The sequence below is a fragment of the Acomys minous genome (genome assembly GCF_964271855.1).
Source record: "Acomys minous genome assembly, chromosome: 14".
NCBI lineage: Eukaryota > Metazoa > Chordata > Mammalia > Rodentia > Muridae > Acomys > Acomys minous.
In genome coordinates this window covers 108,186,347-108,203,707 of record NC_140496.1, presented here as the reverse complement: position 1 = coordinate 108,203,707, position 17,361 = coordinate 108,186,347, and the positions used below count along the sequence as shown (strand labels likewise).

Below are 17,361 nucleotides of genomic sequence, written 5' to 3'. Positions count from 1 at the left end.
AAAGTTTAGTAAAGATACAGCAGTCTCAGCAAGATTTTTTTTTAAATAGAGATGAACTATATCAACAAACAACAGCAGGACTGAGAGACATTTCAAGTGTGTAGTCCAGATTCACAGAAATTGAAGTTAAATTGCTTATTGTAGACATCTCAAGTACGTCACTAGAATACATGACACATCACAACAGACTTCAAAAGAATGAAACTGAATACACTGTGCGTGATGGTTCATGTTGGTTGTCACTTGGTGAGAATCATCTGGAAGAAGGGCTCTGAAAATGTATGGCAGGGGTTACTTTGGTGGTATTAAGGTGTGGAAGGGCCATATACTGTGAGTCACACCCATTTACCTTGGAAAATGGTCCATACCATATAAAAAGAGAGCCATCTGAGTAATCACATGTGTGCACGTGCCTCCGTGTTCTCTGCTTCTCTGCAGATGACACGTGTAGTCAGCCTCCCTGGAACACCTGCTGCTTCAACTTCTCTGCCACAGTGGACTGTCACTTAGAATGTTCTGGAACTAGAAATCCTTCCTCTTTTAAGTAGCTTTCGTCAGAATGTTTTGTAACAGCAAAAAGAAGAGAAATTAAGACACTGTGCTATCTCTGACCGAGATAAAAATGCATTTTAAAATGATAAACGAGAGAGAACTATGTAAATTAAGATATATACTTCTAAGTGATAGAATACTAAATATGCATATTAAATGAATGCTTTTTAGACAAGTTTCAGGGTGGTGGGAGCCTGCCAGCAATGGGAACAGAAAGATGAGCTGGGCTAGAGAACCTGGCAAAGTGCGTGTTAGAGGGCTGAAAAAGGATTCAGCTGTCATTGCTCAGTGATGCCGTGATCACATGAGTACATAATAAAACAAATGAGTACAAAGCCCTATAATTAACCGCATTTCCAAGTATCAGCAACAAAGGTAGCAACTGGCCCCTTTTCAAGTGTCACAACAGCACAAAGATATCAAGAAGATGCTCAAGGCATCTATGTAAAACCTATCCATGTCTCCTAAAGGTTATGGTGTCAATGGCTTATAAATACTATTCTTAGAATGTCAGTTCTCCCTCAGTTGAGCTATACACTCAATGTACTCCATCCAAAACCTAAACTACGGTGAGTGTGTATGCATGGGAGCACGTGTGTATGTGAAATCTGAGTACAACCCCCAACAGTGTATACAAATCTACAGTGCCAAGAACAGCCAAGACTTGCTAGATATGAAAATGTATTATAAACATACAGTAATTATGACTGTATAGGATTAAGTAGTTAATTATATATTAAGAGATGACAGCAAAAAAAATTACAAGCTACTAAAATTCTGTCTGTCTTTTTCCATGCATTGCATGCATACATTACAAGTATCTTGATTTTTAATATACTGTTAGCTTGCGTTACTGTTAATTGATAATGACTAAACAAAGTTTTGATGGATTTAAACTTAAAGGGTAAATGGGAAAATCAAAATAATAAAATTAAAATCAAAAGAATAAAATTTTAAAAGCCGACTGGAGACACAGAAGTCTGTCATTTTCTTCTATTTTTATTATTTATAATAAACAAAATAAATAAAATTTATCTGGGCAAAATTATATTTTAATTTTCTGATAGTTCCTTACATATATGCAATGTATCCTGACTGTATTCACCCCCCATTGCCTGCTGGCACCCACCTTCCTTAGTTCTGAATGCTTTCTAAGCCTCCTGTTGGAGGTTGGTCTGATGTACTTCAATGCTAATTACTGCTTGCTGTCTCTGTGTCCCAAGATTACTCTGTAACATTGCCTAAGAACCTTGTTTCTGTTTGAATAATAAAGGCCATCACACCTGGGCAGGGCAAACGGGATAGGCATGGCTAAGGTTCCTGGGCTTGGGGAGTCAGAGAGGATCATGGGAAGGAAGAGAGGCTATGGGTTAGGTGGAAGAGAAGCAGATGGCTGGCAGGGATGGAGATTTGGACCAGATGATGATAATTAACAAGAATTTGGGATTATGGATGGAAGATAACTTGATAGAAATTGTTAGAAGCAGATGGCATGGAATTGGGGCAGAGTATGGGATACCTGCCCCACTATGAGAAGTAATTTAGGGGATTAATATCTGCCCTGCCTCAGGTTAACTAAGGCTATTTTAAAATATAACAGCTGTCTGTGTCTTGATTGGTTGTTAGCAGGTTAGAAAATACCGCCATAATAATAATTATAGGCCTGATAATAAGCATTATTAGGACATAATGCTAAATTAACCACAACAGCTCCCCAGTGGTGACACCATTAAAAATATGATAACTCCTTCTCTTACTTAGGGTTACTGTTGTTGCTACGAAGCACTATTACCAAAAGCAAAAGAAGAAGGAAAGAGTTTATTTGGCTTACGTGTCCACATCACTGTTCATCGCTAGAGGTAGTTGGAACAGCAATTCGAGCCCGGCAGGGACCTGGAGGCAGGAGCTGATGCAGAGGCCATGGAGGAGTGCTGCTTACTGGCTTCTTCCCTATGACTTGCTCTGCCTGCTTTCTTATAGAACCCTGGACCAGCCCAGGCATGGCCCCGCCCACAGTGGGCAGGGCCAGAAGGGATGGAGCTTTATGAGCACCCTCTCCATCCTTCAGCTCCCAAATGTTCTCTGTCCTCCTTTCTTGGCTGTTTCTTAGATACACGTGTTGCATTTAAGGCTGAGCACTCACCAGTCACTTACTATCAACACTTCCACCTGAGTCCCAACGTCACTCTTCACCCTCTGCAAAGGGAGCCTCTCCACCCTAGGCTGAACCTCGCTAGTTCATAGGGCACAACCACTTAGATGTCAGATTGACTCCATGCTCTTCATTTAGGGAACAACGGAAATGCGGTGCTCACTTGAGCCCACATCCTCCTCGCCGTGGGCTTTTGGCCAGGAATGTAGTGCCAAGTTTGTATCTCCTTCCATGGAGCAGCCTCAGTTCCAACTACAGCCCACTTGGTTATCCCTAAATTAGTCATGCTATTATCACACTAGTGAGCATATCCTGCCTGGTGGGGCAGCTTACAGCATACGTACATTTTTCACAGCTGCGTGGGGCTGTTAGTGAATTTTCTGCCCCAGCTAGCTACAAAACACCTTCCAATATACTGCTAGTCAGCAGGTAGTCTCCAGATCTCTGGCATCTTTGTTTGTCTCAGTCCTGTAAAAGAAGCTTGCACTGCCTTCAACAATGGGGTCTTATCACCTAGTCCTGACGCACAACCAAGAGCGACAACAGTAGCCTGTGTTCTTTTGGAGGTCTCTGAAAATATCTTTGACCCACAGCTCAATCGGGGGAATCCGGCACCTGCACTGGGGATTCTTACTTCGCTGCCTCTGATTTCTGAGAGGCATCGCCATGACACTCCCATTGCAGAGCACTTCTTCAACTTTTAATTTTTAAAATGTAAGTTTAGTTTATAAGCAGTGGGCTCCTATATAGTTTTTTCATTCATTCTTAATTTTGGCTAAGCTTTCCCCAAGGCTCTCATTGCCCCCATCTTCCCCACCCAACCCCAAGCTCAGCAGTCCTATCCCCTTTGTTCAGATTCCGTGCTGGAAATTATCAATGGACTGAAGAGGTAACCTATAGATTGTGTGTGGGTGGGGAAGACCTTGTGCACCTATTACTCCAAAAAAGGTTGCTATATAAAAATATACAAAGAACTAAAAAAAAAAATCAAGAAAAAAATTTTAAAAACAAGAAACAGTAATAGATAGCACTTCTTAAAGTGTTCAATACCATTAGCCTTCAGGGAATGAGAATTAAAGCTATTTATAGATTGCATCTCACCCCAGTCAGAATGGCTGTTATAAAAAAAAATTAAATTGTAGAAAATAAGATGTTGGTGAATCCAAGAGGAAAGGGAACTCTCACTCACTGTTGGCAAGACAAGAGTGACTGGTAACGCGTTGGGAAACATGGTGTGAGATGACTAATTCAGACCATTTGTCTCCTGAGTTTGCTACTGTGAAATGACGCTGTTATAATAAAAGGCAACACTGCCAGGGCAACACTTCTGAATCTTTACTTATTTGTGGAATGCTCTGATTATGAATTTCTATAAATCACTAAGATTCATTAGATATTTACCCCGAATGATGTACTTTTTCTAAAGTCTTTGTGTTTTAATTATGTAGCCCTTTGAGTGACAGCTCAGACAGCTCCCGTTGTTTCTATTCCAAATATGGGAAAGCTGGGGCACAGAGAGCCTTAGTGAATGGCCAAGGTCACGGAACTGCTCAGAGGAGGGGAAGGGTGCTGAGGCTGGGGCATGACTCTGTAGGGAAAGCACAGAAGGCTTCAGAATAGAGGTCAGTTCTACCACATAAATGGTGGGAGGCCATGGTGGCTACCTGTAATCCCAGCACTCAGGACCCAGAGACCATCAATCCCCTGCTGCATGCTGGCTAGGGAGGCAGGGCCACTGGTGAGATCTAGCTTCAATAAGCGAACTATAAAATACAGGAAGATCAGCCCCCCATATATATGTACATGTCAAATTGCTATACCTTCCAAGGAACAATGCATGCAGTAAACCTAGACCCCCAATTCAGCTCTAGCCAACGGACAGCTCATTCTCCATGGTTGTGGGGAGAACAGGGACTGACTCTGACATGAACTCTGCTACCCCATATTTGACCATGTCCCCTTGGTGGGGAGGCCTGGGTGGCACTCAGAGAAAGAGGACGCAGGCTCTGAATGAGACCTAATAGGCTCTGGTGTACAGTGAGGGAAAAGGACCCCTTCTGTCACAGGCTTAAGGGATGGGAATACTGTGAAAGGGGGAGGGAGGGTGGGAACAGGAAAATAAGAGTGAGGGGATAATAATTGGGATATAATCTGAATAAATTATAATAAATTAAAATGTAAAAAATATCCAGACTTTGGATACTGAAAAAAAAAAAAAACATGTGCATGCTTACCTGCCCATACAGCCCACATATGAACACATAAACAACAGTCATACCCCACACACATATAAAAAAGGAAATTTCAAAGAAAGAAAGAAAAGTAGGCTCTCCCCCAGGGCCGGAGGGTGTCAGGCACCCCGAGTGTGAACTTGGTAATGACTGCAATAGAAACCGAAACATGGGGGCTTTCTAGTTGGCGCTTTCTTGTCTGTGTTGTCCTGCCCACTCAGAGACCCTGGGCGTGCCGTGTGGCTTTTGTATGTGTGAGTCCAAAACTACCCCATAGAAATGTCCTGTAACAGGCTAAATTCTTCTTTTTCAATTTCTTTCCCAAGATGGAAAAACAGGGACATGAAGGCAGAAGTAAAACAGACTATGATGAAAAGGGCGAGGACCTAACAGCAAGTGGGGTGAGAATAGGGGTCAATAGGAAATACATGCCCAGCTGGGAACACTTTTAAGTAAGAGCAAATAAACAGTAAGCTTCACGGAGCCTCTGGCTCTGCTCTAGGAACTCTGACAAGATGAGGAAACTTCTCTGTACGTCGTGACAGATGCTGCACATGCCCACCCACCCCCTTTTTTTTCCTGACACCTCCATCAGCCTCACTTCCCACACCAGTACTCCACACTTCTCCCCTGGCACCCTGCTCCTGAGCTGCTTCCCTTCACCTGGACAAAAAGGATTTTCCCAACCACCTCCCTGCCCTGACTCATCTCTTTAAGAGTGTCTGAGAATCTGCTGAGATGCCCTGTCTGTGACCAGCTGTGAGAGCACTGCATCCACACTGCTGAGACGCCCTGTCTGTGACCAGCTGTGAGAGCACTGCATCCACACTGCTGAGACGCCCTGTCTGTGACCAGCTGTGAGAGCACTGCATCCACACTGCTGAGACGCCCTGTCTGTGACCAGCTGTGAGAGCACTGCATCCACACTGCTGAGACGCCCTGTCTGTGACCAGCTGTGAGAGCACTGCATCCACACTGCTGAGACGCCCTGTCTGTGACCAGCTGTGAGAGCACTGCATCCACACTGCTGAGACGCCCTGTCTGTGACCAGCTGTGAGAGCACTGCATCCACACTGCTGAGACGCCCTGTCTGTGACCAGCTGTGAGAGCACTGCATCCATACTGCTGAGATGCCCTGTCTGTGACCAGCTGTGAGAGCACTGCATCCACACTGCTGAGATGCCCTGTGTTTATTATGAGCTGCATCCACACTGCTGAGATGCCCTGTGTTTATTCTGAGCTGCATCCACACTGGTAAGGGAGCATTCATCTTGCTCTATGACCTGGCAAGACATCTAACCTATCTACATTTCAGTCTTTGTTGCAAAGGTCAAGACTCCTGTGACCCATAGAATTACCCAGATGAAATTCGCAAGTAATAACATCCTGCAACGACGTGGAACTGTGAACATGTCAGAGGACAGGGCCTAGAAGAGCCTTGTTCCTGGAGATGGTGTCTGAACCCATGGGATGATTTTCTTTGCTTTTTCTCCTGTACTGGAGCTGGAACCCAGGCCCTAACACATACCTTTCTACTAAGCTCTGCCCACAGCCTCATAGCATGGCTTTTCCTGGTGAAAACAGTAGGTGGTGAAGGCAACAGCTATAGGGATTCATACAAAGGTTGTAATAGTCTCTCCTTTGTTTCTTAGAACCCCATAAAACTCCTCACTGTACTCAGGACACATCTTGAGTTATAAATATATACCATAATGAACAGTTATCCTGCAATTTATTAGCGAAACCAGAGTCTGAAGGCTGAGGGGGATAGGTATTGACCGCAGTTTCGGTTTGGAACGACCCTCATCAGCCTGCAGAACAGCAAGTCATTCTACACACACATCATCGTGAATACCAAAGCCTCAGAGAATCCAACAGACATGTTGGCAAGACATCTCCCTCAGCACAGACCCCAGATGAGGCCAGAAGGCTGTTCATGGTTTTGAATGGTTGGAAAATAAATTGCTTTCTGAAACTGTAATTAAAATATTGTTTTCTTAATCATGAGTCACTAAATTTGGTCACACGCCACTCTGTGAGTTTATTTCTGTAAACTTACATTTGAAGAATTAATTACAGAAGCTCTTCTATAACCCTAGTCCATACGAATTACAGTAAATTGCAGCATGAAAAACTGCCACGCCAAGGGAACAGCCACAGCTGTGCGATTTATAAGGCAGAATTTTAGGTTAATGACAGAATCATCACCTGAAAAATATCCAGTTGATTCTTTAATGTACCCAAGGTAAACACCCACTTCATCCCTGTTTCTTTTTTTCTTAATAGCCATGGGTTAACAAGCTCAGTCGTATCTATTCTAGAGAACTTAGTTCCCATTCTCTCTTAAAAACGGGAAGTCATGTTGAATGGATGAATAAGAAGATCAAGCACACATGGATACACGAGTCTTATTTGTGGGGAATGATATGCAATGCTTTTACAATTTAGTGTGCCGGTGAGCTTGTGCAATGTGCTTGCGTGTGTGGGGGTGAGCTTTTGTGCATATGCGTGTACACGTTCTTATGGAATGACAATCTGTCACTGAGGGTCTTCCTCAGCCGCTCTCCCCATTGTGTTTTGAGGCAGGGTCTCACTGAATCTGGAGCTCACCAGCTAGCCAGCTTCCATGGGCATTCCCTGTCTCAGCCTCTGGAGCCTCAGGATGGCAGGCAGCGGCCACACCCACCCAGGCAAGAATTCAGTCATCCTTACACAGCTAACACTATGCCCATTGAGCTGCCCTGCCCCACAATTTGTTATTGTATTGTGGTTCTAATACTACTGGATTATAATCAATTGTTTAGCAGCAATACACTGGTGCACACACATACATACACACACTCTCTCTCTAGAGGATGTGCTAGATTTTAACAGCTTGGGAATAGGCTGGTGCTGTGCTTGTTTCCTTTGTTTCACTAGAGCCAGCTGATTACTAGGAAGCACCTTTTCCGAGTGAGATTCCATTATATCATGCTAATTGTTTTTAGATAAACTACTGGTAATATATACTGCATGTTTAAAAGGTCACACAATATACAAGTTTGCTGTGCATTAAGCACATCATGAGCATGTTCACTTCTCAGCAAAAGAAGGAAATATCTGCCTACTCCTGATTCCATAAAAAAAATCAACAATATCTTCCAGGAACTCAACAAATAAATAAAGATGGAAATTAATAATTGCTCCCTTAGGATAAATTCCTAGTTGACATGTTCATCATAAAATCTATAAGCTTATGTTTTAATAGCTTTCAGAATTAACTAGAACTGATCCATGCTGGATTCTACTTATGTTATGGTTCACCCAAGGCTGATGAATCCTACCCTGTGTTTCCTGCTTCATATAAGCTCAGTTTGTGAGAGAAAATTACAAGGTGTTGGTTTTAGTGTTAATTTTTATTTATAATGAACACAATAAGTTGAGCCAACTGCTTTCTGAGTTCTGTACAATCATACAGATCTGAGCTGCTCTGGGGGGGACAAATCACTGTAGAAGCTTATAATTCCCCAGAGTGTTTTGATTATTTTATACAAACTGTACTCAAACAGCCACAGATTTCACAAGGAAAATTGCTATGTGGTTTAAGGCCACATAATCTGGTTTCAGCCCTTGTCTGTGCCTCGAGTTAAAGGCATACTCGTTAGCTTGAAACAATAAACTCAAACGCTAACATTCCTGGAGAGAATTCAATTCAGAACTTTGGCAGCACAGATAGTAAGCATTGCACACGGACTCCATGTGATTTCATACAGACTTATGGGGCATGTAGGTGAAGGAGGCAGTGCCAGAGCTTAAATGAATAACATATATATCATTGTATTAGACACACAGACACACAGACACACAGACACACACACACACACACACACACACACACACACACACACACACACACACACACATACACACAGACTACAGTTCCCTAGCCATCCCAGTGTGAGGTTATAAGTGTGGTCGTAGCTTAGACATTTATTTACACCAGAAATGTAGAGAGGAACTACAGTGGTGTTAACTAAGCATCACATTAAGCAAACTTAAAAAAATTGCCATACATCTGCAGGTCATATTCAAAAGGGACAGTGCAGGTTAAGGATGCAGCCTCCTGACCCCCAAGCCAGATGTGATAAAGCCGCTTAAGTCATCAAGAAGCAGGAGAGTAAAGTGCAAGCCAGCATTTCCACAGAGTTTTACTAGATTATAAACACAGCATCCACTGTGCTCAATCCTGATGTGATCCCATGTAGGTGTGGGAGGCTCCCCTTTTCTTCAGGGGAGAGGAGGAGAGATAGAGGAAGAGAGGAGGGGAGACTGGGACCAGGAGAAGAGGAGGGAGGGGGCTACAATTGGGATGTAAAGTGAACAAATAATGAAAGAATAAAAAAAAAATAGCATCATGGCAGCCCCCAGACCTGAGGTGTGAGGTGTGTGTGTGTAAATCTTGCAAACAGGTGATTCTCTCTGTTTCATCTGGACTTTGCAGATGCCCTATACAAAGCATGTGCCCCAGCCACCACTCACATGTGCCCTACTCACCACCTGTTGCCGAGTATCACACATGTGTGCATCTAGACTTTGTGTCTCCACACGGCACAGCACACACCATCTATACCTCGTTTCTTTGGCAGTATGAAGCCTTCAACTGGATTTTTGTTCACTTTCTCCTTTATTTGACCAGAACTTGCAGTGTGAAATGACATCCCAGAGCCCCCAACACTGTGTGGTGATAAAGTGTCAATGTATGGTAAAGGTTAAGCTATAAAAATAAAAACAATTGTGAGAACACCCTTCATGGAGTACAGTGTGAGGCATCAAGGTGTGTTCCCTGAAGGCTCGGACCTACAGGCCGCCAGCTGTGTAGACACAGGTAAAAGTTAACTTCTCATTTATTCTTAGATGCTTGAAAATATTACCCGATAACAAAAGGCTCTTTACATATTATTTTAGTCTAATTAAACCATTTCGGATACATTTTGCTTGAAAGTCTTGCTGCTCTGATAGTTTTTTTTTTTTTCAGCGTTATTTTATAAGTAAAATCATTGTTTGTTATTACCTTCTGCTTTTTAGCTTTTAAGCTTTTAGTGCTTTTGCCAGTGGAGGTTTATGCAAATGAGTATTGTAGAAACTTATTAAATAATTGTCAATTTTCAAGTAGTAAAAATGTACATTTTAAAAGCCTACACTCCCTGCCTGCTGATCTAACGTGAGACACTTTAGATACTAATTGAACTGTCCTTTTTGTCCCTCCTGGCTCTAGATTGAGATTGACCAATTCCTTTTTCACAGCAGACAGGTGAATTTTAGCTTAGCAGATGTTCTTTTTATTAAAGTCTGTGGAGTCATTTCAGATCTATCCCTGTCTGCACTCTGTCTCCTCTAAGCCTGCACATAACAGATGCTAATGCACCTCTGAAGCCTGGGGACTTGTGCTGCACTTTCGCTCCTGCGGTTCTGACGTGCTGCAGTGATGCCTTCACAGGAAAAGTAAGGAAGCTTGGTCGTGTACCTGTACAGAGAGATGGCTCCCAACAGGCTTATGCTTGGCTGTCATTTGAATCTCCCATCTTGAATCCTTTAGTGTCTTCTTCCCTGTTTGTGCCTTCAGAGTTCTGATTAATGTCACCTCTATTTTGCATTCTTAACGACACGATTTGTAATGAATGACACCAGTGACAAGAATCAAGCAAAGCCTTTTCCCATTAAATAAGAGCAACCTTGAACTCTTAGCCTCCCCACCCCTCCCCCACATATTCAGTGCTGGGTCAGCCAAGACCACACGAAACCCTGTCTCAAGACAAAAATAAATAAACAAACAAACAAACAAATAAATAAATAAATAAATAAAATGAGTATAATGACACATACACAAGACGTACCCCTGGGTCACATCACTCTAATAAAATAACACAGAGAAAAGCACAAACCGATATTTCTCATGAAGAAGATGACAAAAACCCTCAAAAAGTATCTGAAGGTGTGGCTTGTGGTAAAGTGTATGCTTGGACATGAACAGAATTTGATCCTCAGCAAAAGAAAAAAATAGCAACAGAATACTAGAAATTTGAGTTCAAAAATCTGTAAGAAGAATCTTATATCATAATCAAGTTAGAATGGTTCAATATTGAAAATATTTTACTGTCATCCATGGTCTTGACAAGTCTAGGAGGCAAATGATCACATGATCATATTAATAGATTCAGAGACCAGTTAGATGAGAGGTAGCCATGCATGAGAAAAGCGGTCAGTGAGTTGGGGTCAGGAGTGCGCTATGAGACACGCAGACTCTTGTGTTTGAGTGGGCAGGCTGCGCCTGCTGCTGAGACCACCCACTAGAGGAACCTTCGGGTGGAATGTGGAGAAAGTTGACTGTTTCCCACCAAGAACAGGAAAAAGGTAGAGATGTTCTCTTTCACTTCTGGCTTTTTTACCGTAATTCTATAAGTTCTAGGTCAAGCAATAAGCCCAAAAACAAACAAAGAAACAAACAAAGAAACAGGGGATGCTCAGACTGGAAGACAAGGAAAAGAGGTGTCTATATTTAAATATGCTAGTTGGCACCGGGAGGGGCTTTGAGCTCTCACCGCCCAGTGAGGAGCAATGAATAGTTGGCAGCTTCTCAGGGAGGGAGAGTCTGGGATTTATTTTGTTTTTTTAAGATGTAGCTCCTGGGGGGGGGGTGGATCTCTAGTGGATGGTCTCAGCCAGGAATATACGGATATGGAACGGATAGGTTAGTAAAACAAGAAAGACACAGGAAGTTGTAGGGAGAAGGAGGTGGGGTGGATCTGGGAGGACTGAGGGGTATGAGAGATAGGGTAAATATGACCAAAACACACTGAATTGCATTCTCAAATAATATATATTATATTATATATGTATACATACACACACACACAAACACACAGATATATGGTTTATCTGGACAGAGTTTCTCTGTGTAGCCCTGGCTGTCCTGGAACTCACTCTGTAGACCATGTTGCCCTCAAACTCAGAGCTCTACCTATCTCTGCATTCCAAGTGCTGGGATTAAAGGCATGCACTATTATGCCCAGCCTTAATAATATTTTTAAATGCTAATATAGCAACAAACATTAAAAACAACAAAAAGAAAAAGATAAAAAAAACTAATAAATGATTAGAATAAGGCAACAGGGTATACGATTAATACACAAAATGTAATCACTTTAGAAATGAGCAACTGGAATCTGGAATGTAGAGCACGCTGCCACCTACATCAGTGTCGCCTCAGGTGAAAAGCAAACAGGTTTACCAAACTGAATACAAGAGCATGCAATGAAAACTATTATTAAGTGCTAAATAAATGGAGCGATCAGTGTGTGTAGCAGTAAGACTCGATGCTGCCAAGATATGTCTTCTTCCCAACCTGATATGTGTGTGTGTATATATATATATATATATATATATATATATATATATATATATATATATATCAGAATTCTAATCAAAACCCAAGTAGGTTATGGTGTGAGCATTGGCAGGCTCACTCCAGAGTCCATAAGGTGCAGAAGACACAGAAGAGCCAGTGCCGCACCAGAACACCGGCCAATAAGAGGGAAGTCAAAGGCGTGGCACTGCACCACTCGGGGCTTAAACGATGCTTTGCGAATGTGGACAGCATGGAAGGCAGACATGTAGATGCATAGGTCAGTAGAGCAACAGGCAGTCTGGACACAGACCCCAGCAACACAGTCGGCTGCCTTAGATAAAGGAACAGGCAATACAGCAGAGTACAGATGGGGTTTTCAAACACTTTCAGACTTTCATCATTCTGACATTGCCATAGATTCATGTGTGTGTGTATGTGTGTGTGTGTGTGTGTGTGTGTGTGTGTGAGAGAGAGAGAGAGAGAGAGAGAGAGAGAGAGAGAGAGAGAGAGAGAGAGAAGATTTTTCTGTGTAGCCTTGGCTGTCCGGGACTCGCTTTGTAGACCAGGCTGGCCTCAAACTCACAGAGATCCACCTGCCTCTGCCTTCCCAAGTGCTGGGATTAAAGGCATGCGCCACCACGCCTGGCTATATTTTTATGGTTTTATGTCTGACCTACCTGCCTCACTGTTTCACCTGGAGACTTTGCTCACTACTAGTGGAGAGACTTCACAGAAAATCTCCTAGTACAGTAGCCATATCCAAAATCCTCTGGAAGTGTCTGAAGTCCTACCCTGACTTTGGAGGCCTCCAAAGTCTTTGGAGATATATGTCTCATCCCAAATATCAGGGAGACAGTTTTTTCAAACAAGAAATCACTTGGTCTCTAATTAACCAATTAGTAATAACATCTGCACATCACTGAAAGCAGAGACCAACTAAAGGACCCTGTAAATGTTACAAGAAACTCAAAAAGTATAACCACAACCAAAGCTTCAGGAACAAATGTCCAAGGACTCTGTCTCCAAAGGAAGGAGTGATTAATTCACCCAACAAACGTCTGCTAACTGTGGAGGAGCGGCAATTGGTCCACACTGATAACACTAGCACTAGGAGGCCGAGGCAGGAGGATGGTGAGTTCAAGACCAGCCTACAACACATGGTGTTCTAAAACGTAAAACCCCAAACTTCACTGTCTAGTGAGAACCAATCAATCGTCAGACAAGGCCATGAGGATGCCTGCAAAACATAGTGGTCAATATCTCTGCTTTCCAAACAAACCTGATGTTTTCTGTGTTACTGTACAAGATAAACACGAAAAACAGAAAAACAGTAAAGTTCATGCTAAGTAGATAAAAGTCTTCATTTTGTTTAAATACAACTGTAATAAATGACAAATGTTACCTGTTCGATCCTCCTCTTATGCAGAGTTCTGTTCTCACAGAACTAATGACCTGGCTTCGGTCTGAGCTACAAAGCACATTGACATGGACGTAGCCCCAAAACCTAGACAGATCTTAGGGTTTCCTTCTCCAGCCCACATAGTCCCTAGGTAACTGACTACTCCCAAGTGTAGTTGCAAGTGGCAGTGTGTGTGCGTGCCTGAGCGTGTGTGTGTGTGTGTGTGTGTGTGTGTGTGTGTGTGTGTGTGTGTGTGCGTGCCTGAGCATGTGTGTGTGTGTGTGTGTGTGTGTGTGTGTGTGTGTGTGTGCCTGTGCATGTGTGTGTGTGTGCCTGTGCATGTGTGTGTGTGTGTGTGTGTGTGCCTGTGCATGTGTGTGAGTGGGGTGTGTGTGTGCCTGTGCATGTGAGTGGGGGGAGTCTGTCTGTGTGTGCCTGTGCATGTGTATAAGTGGGAGGAATATGTGTATGTGCATGTGTGTGAGTGGGGAGAGTGTGTGTGTGTGAGTGGGGGGAGTATGTATGTGTGCGTGTGTGTGAGTGGGGGAGTGTGTGTGCCTGTGCATGTGTGTGAGTTGGGGGGAATGTATGTGTGTGCCTGTGCATGTGTGTATGTGCCTGTGCCTGTGTGTGTGTCTTTGCATGTGTCTGCGCATGTGTGTGTGCCTGTGTGTGCCTGTGCATGTATGTGTGTGCCTGTGCATGTGTGTGAGTGGGGGGAGTGTGTGTGTGTACCTGTGCATACGTGTGTGCAATGTCTGACTAAAAAGTAATGAGATAACCTTAATTACATTATGAGGCAGAAGGCCATAGGATTCCTGCTGCCTGTGGAGATTGATTAGAATTTTACAATATGATTTTCACTTACTAAACTCTGAATTGAATAAATAAATTCAATAAATAAATTCAATAAATAAATTAAAACATCCCTGTGGTACAATCATCATCGCTTTCGGCTGTGTCTGGTCACCCTTTATGCCGAGGTTCCCCGATGGGTCCAGTCAGATGGGAGCGCAATGGCAGTGCAAGTGTCGTCCCATCCCCTAGCACACAGGTATTTGGGGTGAATGTCTTCTATATTTTACATGCTTCACATGTACCCATAACATTATCCCAGCTCCCCCAAATTGTTAGTTACTGTAAATCGCTACCACCTGTAGAATAGGTTTGAGATTTTGTTTCCATTTTTATACATTTATGTCAAGGTGATGTTTATGGGCCTCGTCAGCATCGCCCTGGCCCGTGGAAGCAGCGAGTGGTCTGGGCAGAACTGTAAGAGGAAAAAGAACTTTAAGGTCTGGTTTGGGTGCTGAGAAGCCCAAGTCATAAGCCCTGCTGGTGTTCCTGTTCAGTCGGATGGCCTCTCGTTCATGTAAGCAAAGTTATAAAATTGTCTCTACCCTTCTAATTAAAGGCTCCAGCAGGAATTCCAAGCTACTTAGAGAGAGTCAGGGTCAGGTTTACAGCAGCCAGGCCACCCAGGAAAAAGACAGCTGTGTCACATTCAAAGCTGCCCCATCCCTGTCTGAAAAAAAAACACACACACAAAAACAAAAAATACGCTTCTTGAAAATCTGTCTAGACCATTTCACTCCTACATGACTCTGCCATGGAGGGTAAGCGGCGGCCAGTGAGTGAGCTGTGAGCTAACAGTGTTCTGCAAGAAAAGACTTCCTTACGAAGAACCACGCCTTCCCGGGGCTGTTACACGGTCACAGCAGCTCTCGTGGGTCAAGTGTGGACCTTTGCGTCAGTCCATGCGTGAGGGGCCTCTGTGCGTCAGTCCATGCGTGAGGGGCCTCTGTGCGTCAGTCCGTGCGTGAGGGGCTTCTGTGCGTCAGTCCGTGCGTGAGGGGCCTCTGTGCATCAGTCCGTGTGTGAGGGGTCTCAGTGCACATCAAAGTCCGGGGTGGCTCAGGGCAGAATTTTTGTTGGAGGCAAGAATCTTGAAAGAGGCTGGATCTCCCAATTTATCTATTTCTATTATTTATTTTTGTGGCACTGGGGAAGAACTTCAGCCATGTGTACGGTGGGCCAGGACTGTATGCAGAGTGCACCCCCAGCCGGCGTCATTTTCTTACTGGCACACTCCTCTCTTGCAATTCTTAGCACCCTCCGGATCCCCAGGTCTCCAGACTGCCTGGGCAACAGCTTGCCTGCATCTGTTCTCTGGAACAGAACCACTTCCGTGTTGCGATCTTTCCCTTCTCCTTGATCAAAAATATCCTACATGTACTTATGACCCTGCTAAATAAATTGCTAGCAGTTCTGTTTGGGGAGTAAAATACGGTCTTAACTAAACTATACTAGGACCTTATAGACACAACATATTGGAATTTTCAGAAGGCCACCTGAAAGGTTATCTTGCAGAAGAATAAATGTATTTCTTAGATAATTAAAAAAATGTTCTGCTGTTAACCTTTTCCCCAGATTGCATTCAAATTGTCAGTCTCTGCCCTAAGTACCTAGAGCTCTCCGGGTGACCACCACAGGGTAATATTAGGACAGAATAAAAGTGCCCTGGCATGAGGCACACACTGCGGGTCAGCATTCCTTGCCTCATCTGAGCTGCCTGCGCGGTACAGTCTTGTCCCCAGCCACAGGCTCTGTGCACAGGTGCTAAGGAGAACATTCTGTAAACGCATAACACGGGAGACTAAGACATGTTCATGTGGGTGGACACAGTTTAAAAGACAGAGGTCTCAGACCCAGTTTCAAATTAAAACAAAAGGAGACAATAGCAAGTGCCTTGTAAAGATTGATGGATACAAAAATTAAATAAATAAGCTGGTAATGACAGAAAATACCAAAGGCAAGAGTCAGGTTTAATGTCTGATGAAGTAAAATGTCACCAGAAAAAAAGAAAATTCACTCTGGACAAAAAGTGAGAATCTAGTCTGCTAATGGGAACACAGGGCAGGAAACACCATCGTGATGAACATAAGCACACCTGGCAGTAAACCGCAGCGTGGACAGAAGTGGACAGCTGGGCCAGTCAAGCCCGACGGTGCGCACCTGTGACTCTAGTGCTCGGATCTGAGACTCAGAAGGGAGCCGGAGGATCATGTGCTGAGGACAGCCTTGGCTCCAGAGTGAGACCCTGAAGTTCCCTTCTAGTGCTGTGACCTCTACCCCACACTCAACCCCCCGCATATGTGTGTGTGTGTACATCTGTGTTTGTGTCTGTGTGTCTGTCTGTGTGTGTCTCTGTGTGTGTCTGTGTTTGTGTCTGTGTTTGTGTCTGTTTGTTCTGTGTGTGTGTGTGTGTCTGTGTGTGTCTCTGTGTGCCTATCTGTCTGTCTGTGTCTGTGTGTGTGTGTGTGTGTGTGTGTGTGTGTGTGTGTGTGTGTGTCTGTGTGTGTCTGTGTCTGTGTGTCTGTGTGTGTGCATCAAGCTTGGTTATGCATAGGAATGAAAACATGTGATATTTATCTTCCTAGATCTGGGATACCTCACTTAATGTTATAAACTTCAGATCCATCCAGTCTTCTGTAAACTTCATAATTTCATTTTTCCTTATGACTGAACAAAATTCCATCATGCATATGAGCCACATTTTCATTACTCATTCACTGTCAGTGGCTGACACTAGGATGACTTCCATTTCCTTGCTGCTGTGGTTGTCATGGCAGTGACCTTGGGT

The 17,361-nt window shown here is 43.6% G+C and overlaps 1 protein-coding gene across 2 annotated transcripts in view; it reads right to left on the bottom strand.

Moving 5' to 3' along the window:
* Positions 1-2,497, bottom strand: part of LOC311583788 (uncharacterized protein) — a 38,969-nt gene extending 36,472 nt beyond the window's left edge. For both annotated transcript variants that reach the window (XM_084757679.1, XM_084757680.1), the window contains exon 1: positions 2,384-2,497. In XM_084757679.1, the coding sequence (XP_084613805.1) occupies positions 2,384-2,393 (10 nt within the window). In that variant the 5' untranslated portion in view covers positions 2,394-2,497. The remainder of the gene's footprint in view (positions 1-2,383) is intronic.
* Between the last annotated feature and the right edge of the window lie 14,864 nt (positions 2,498-17,361).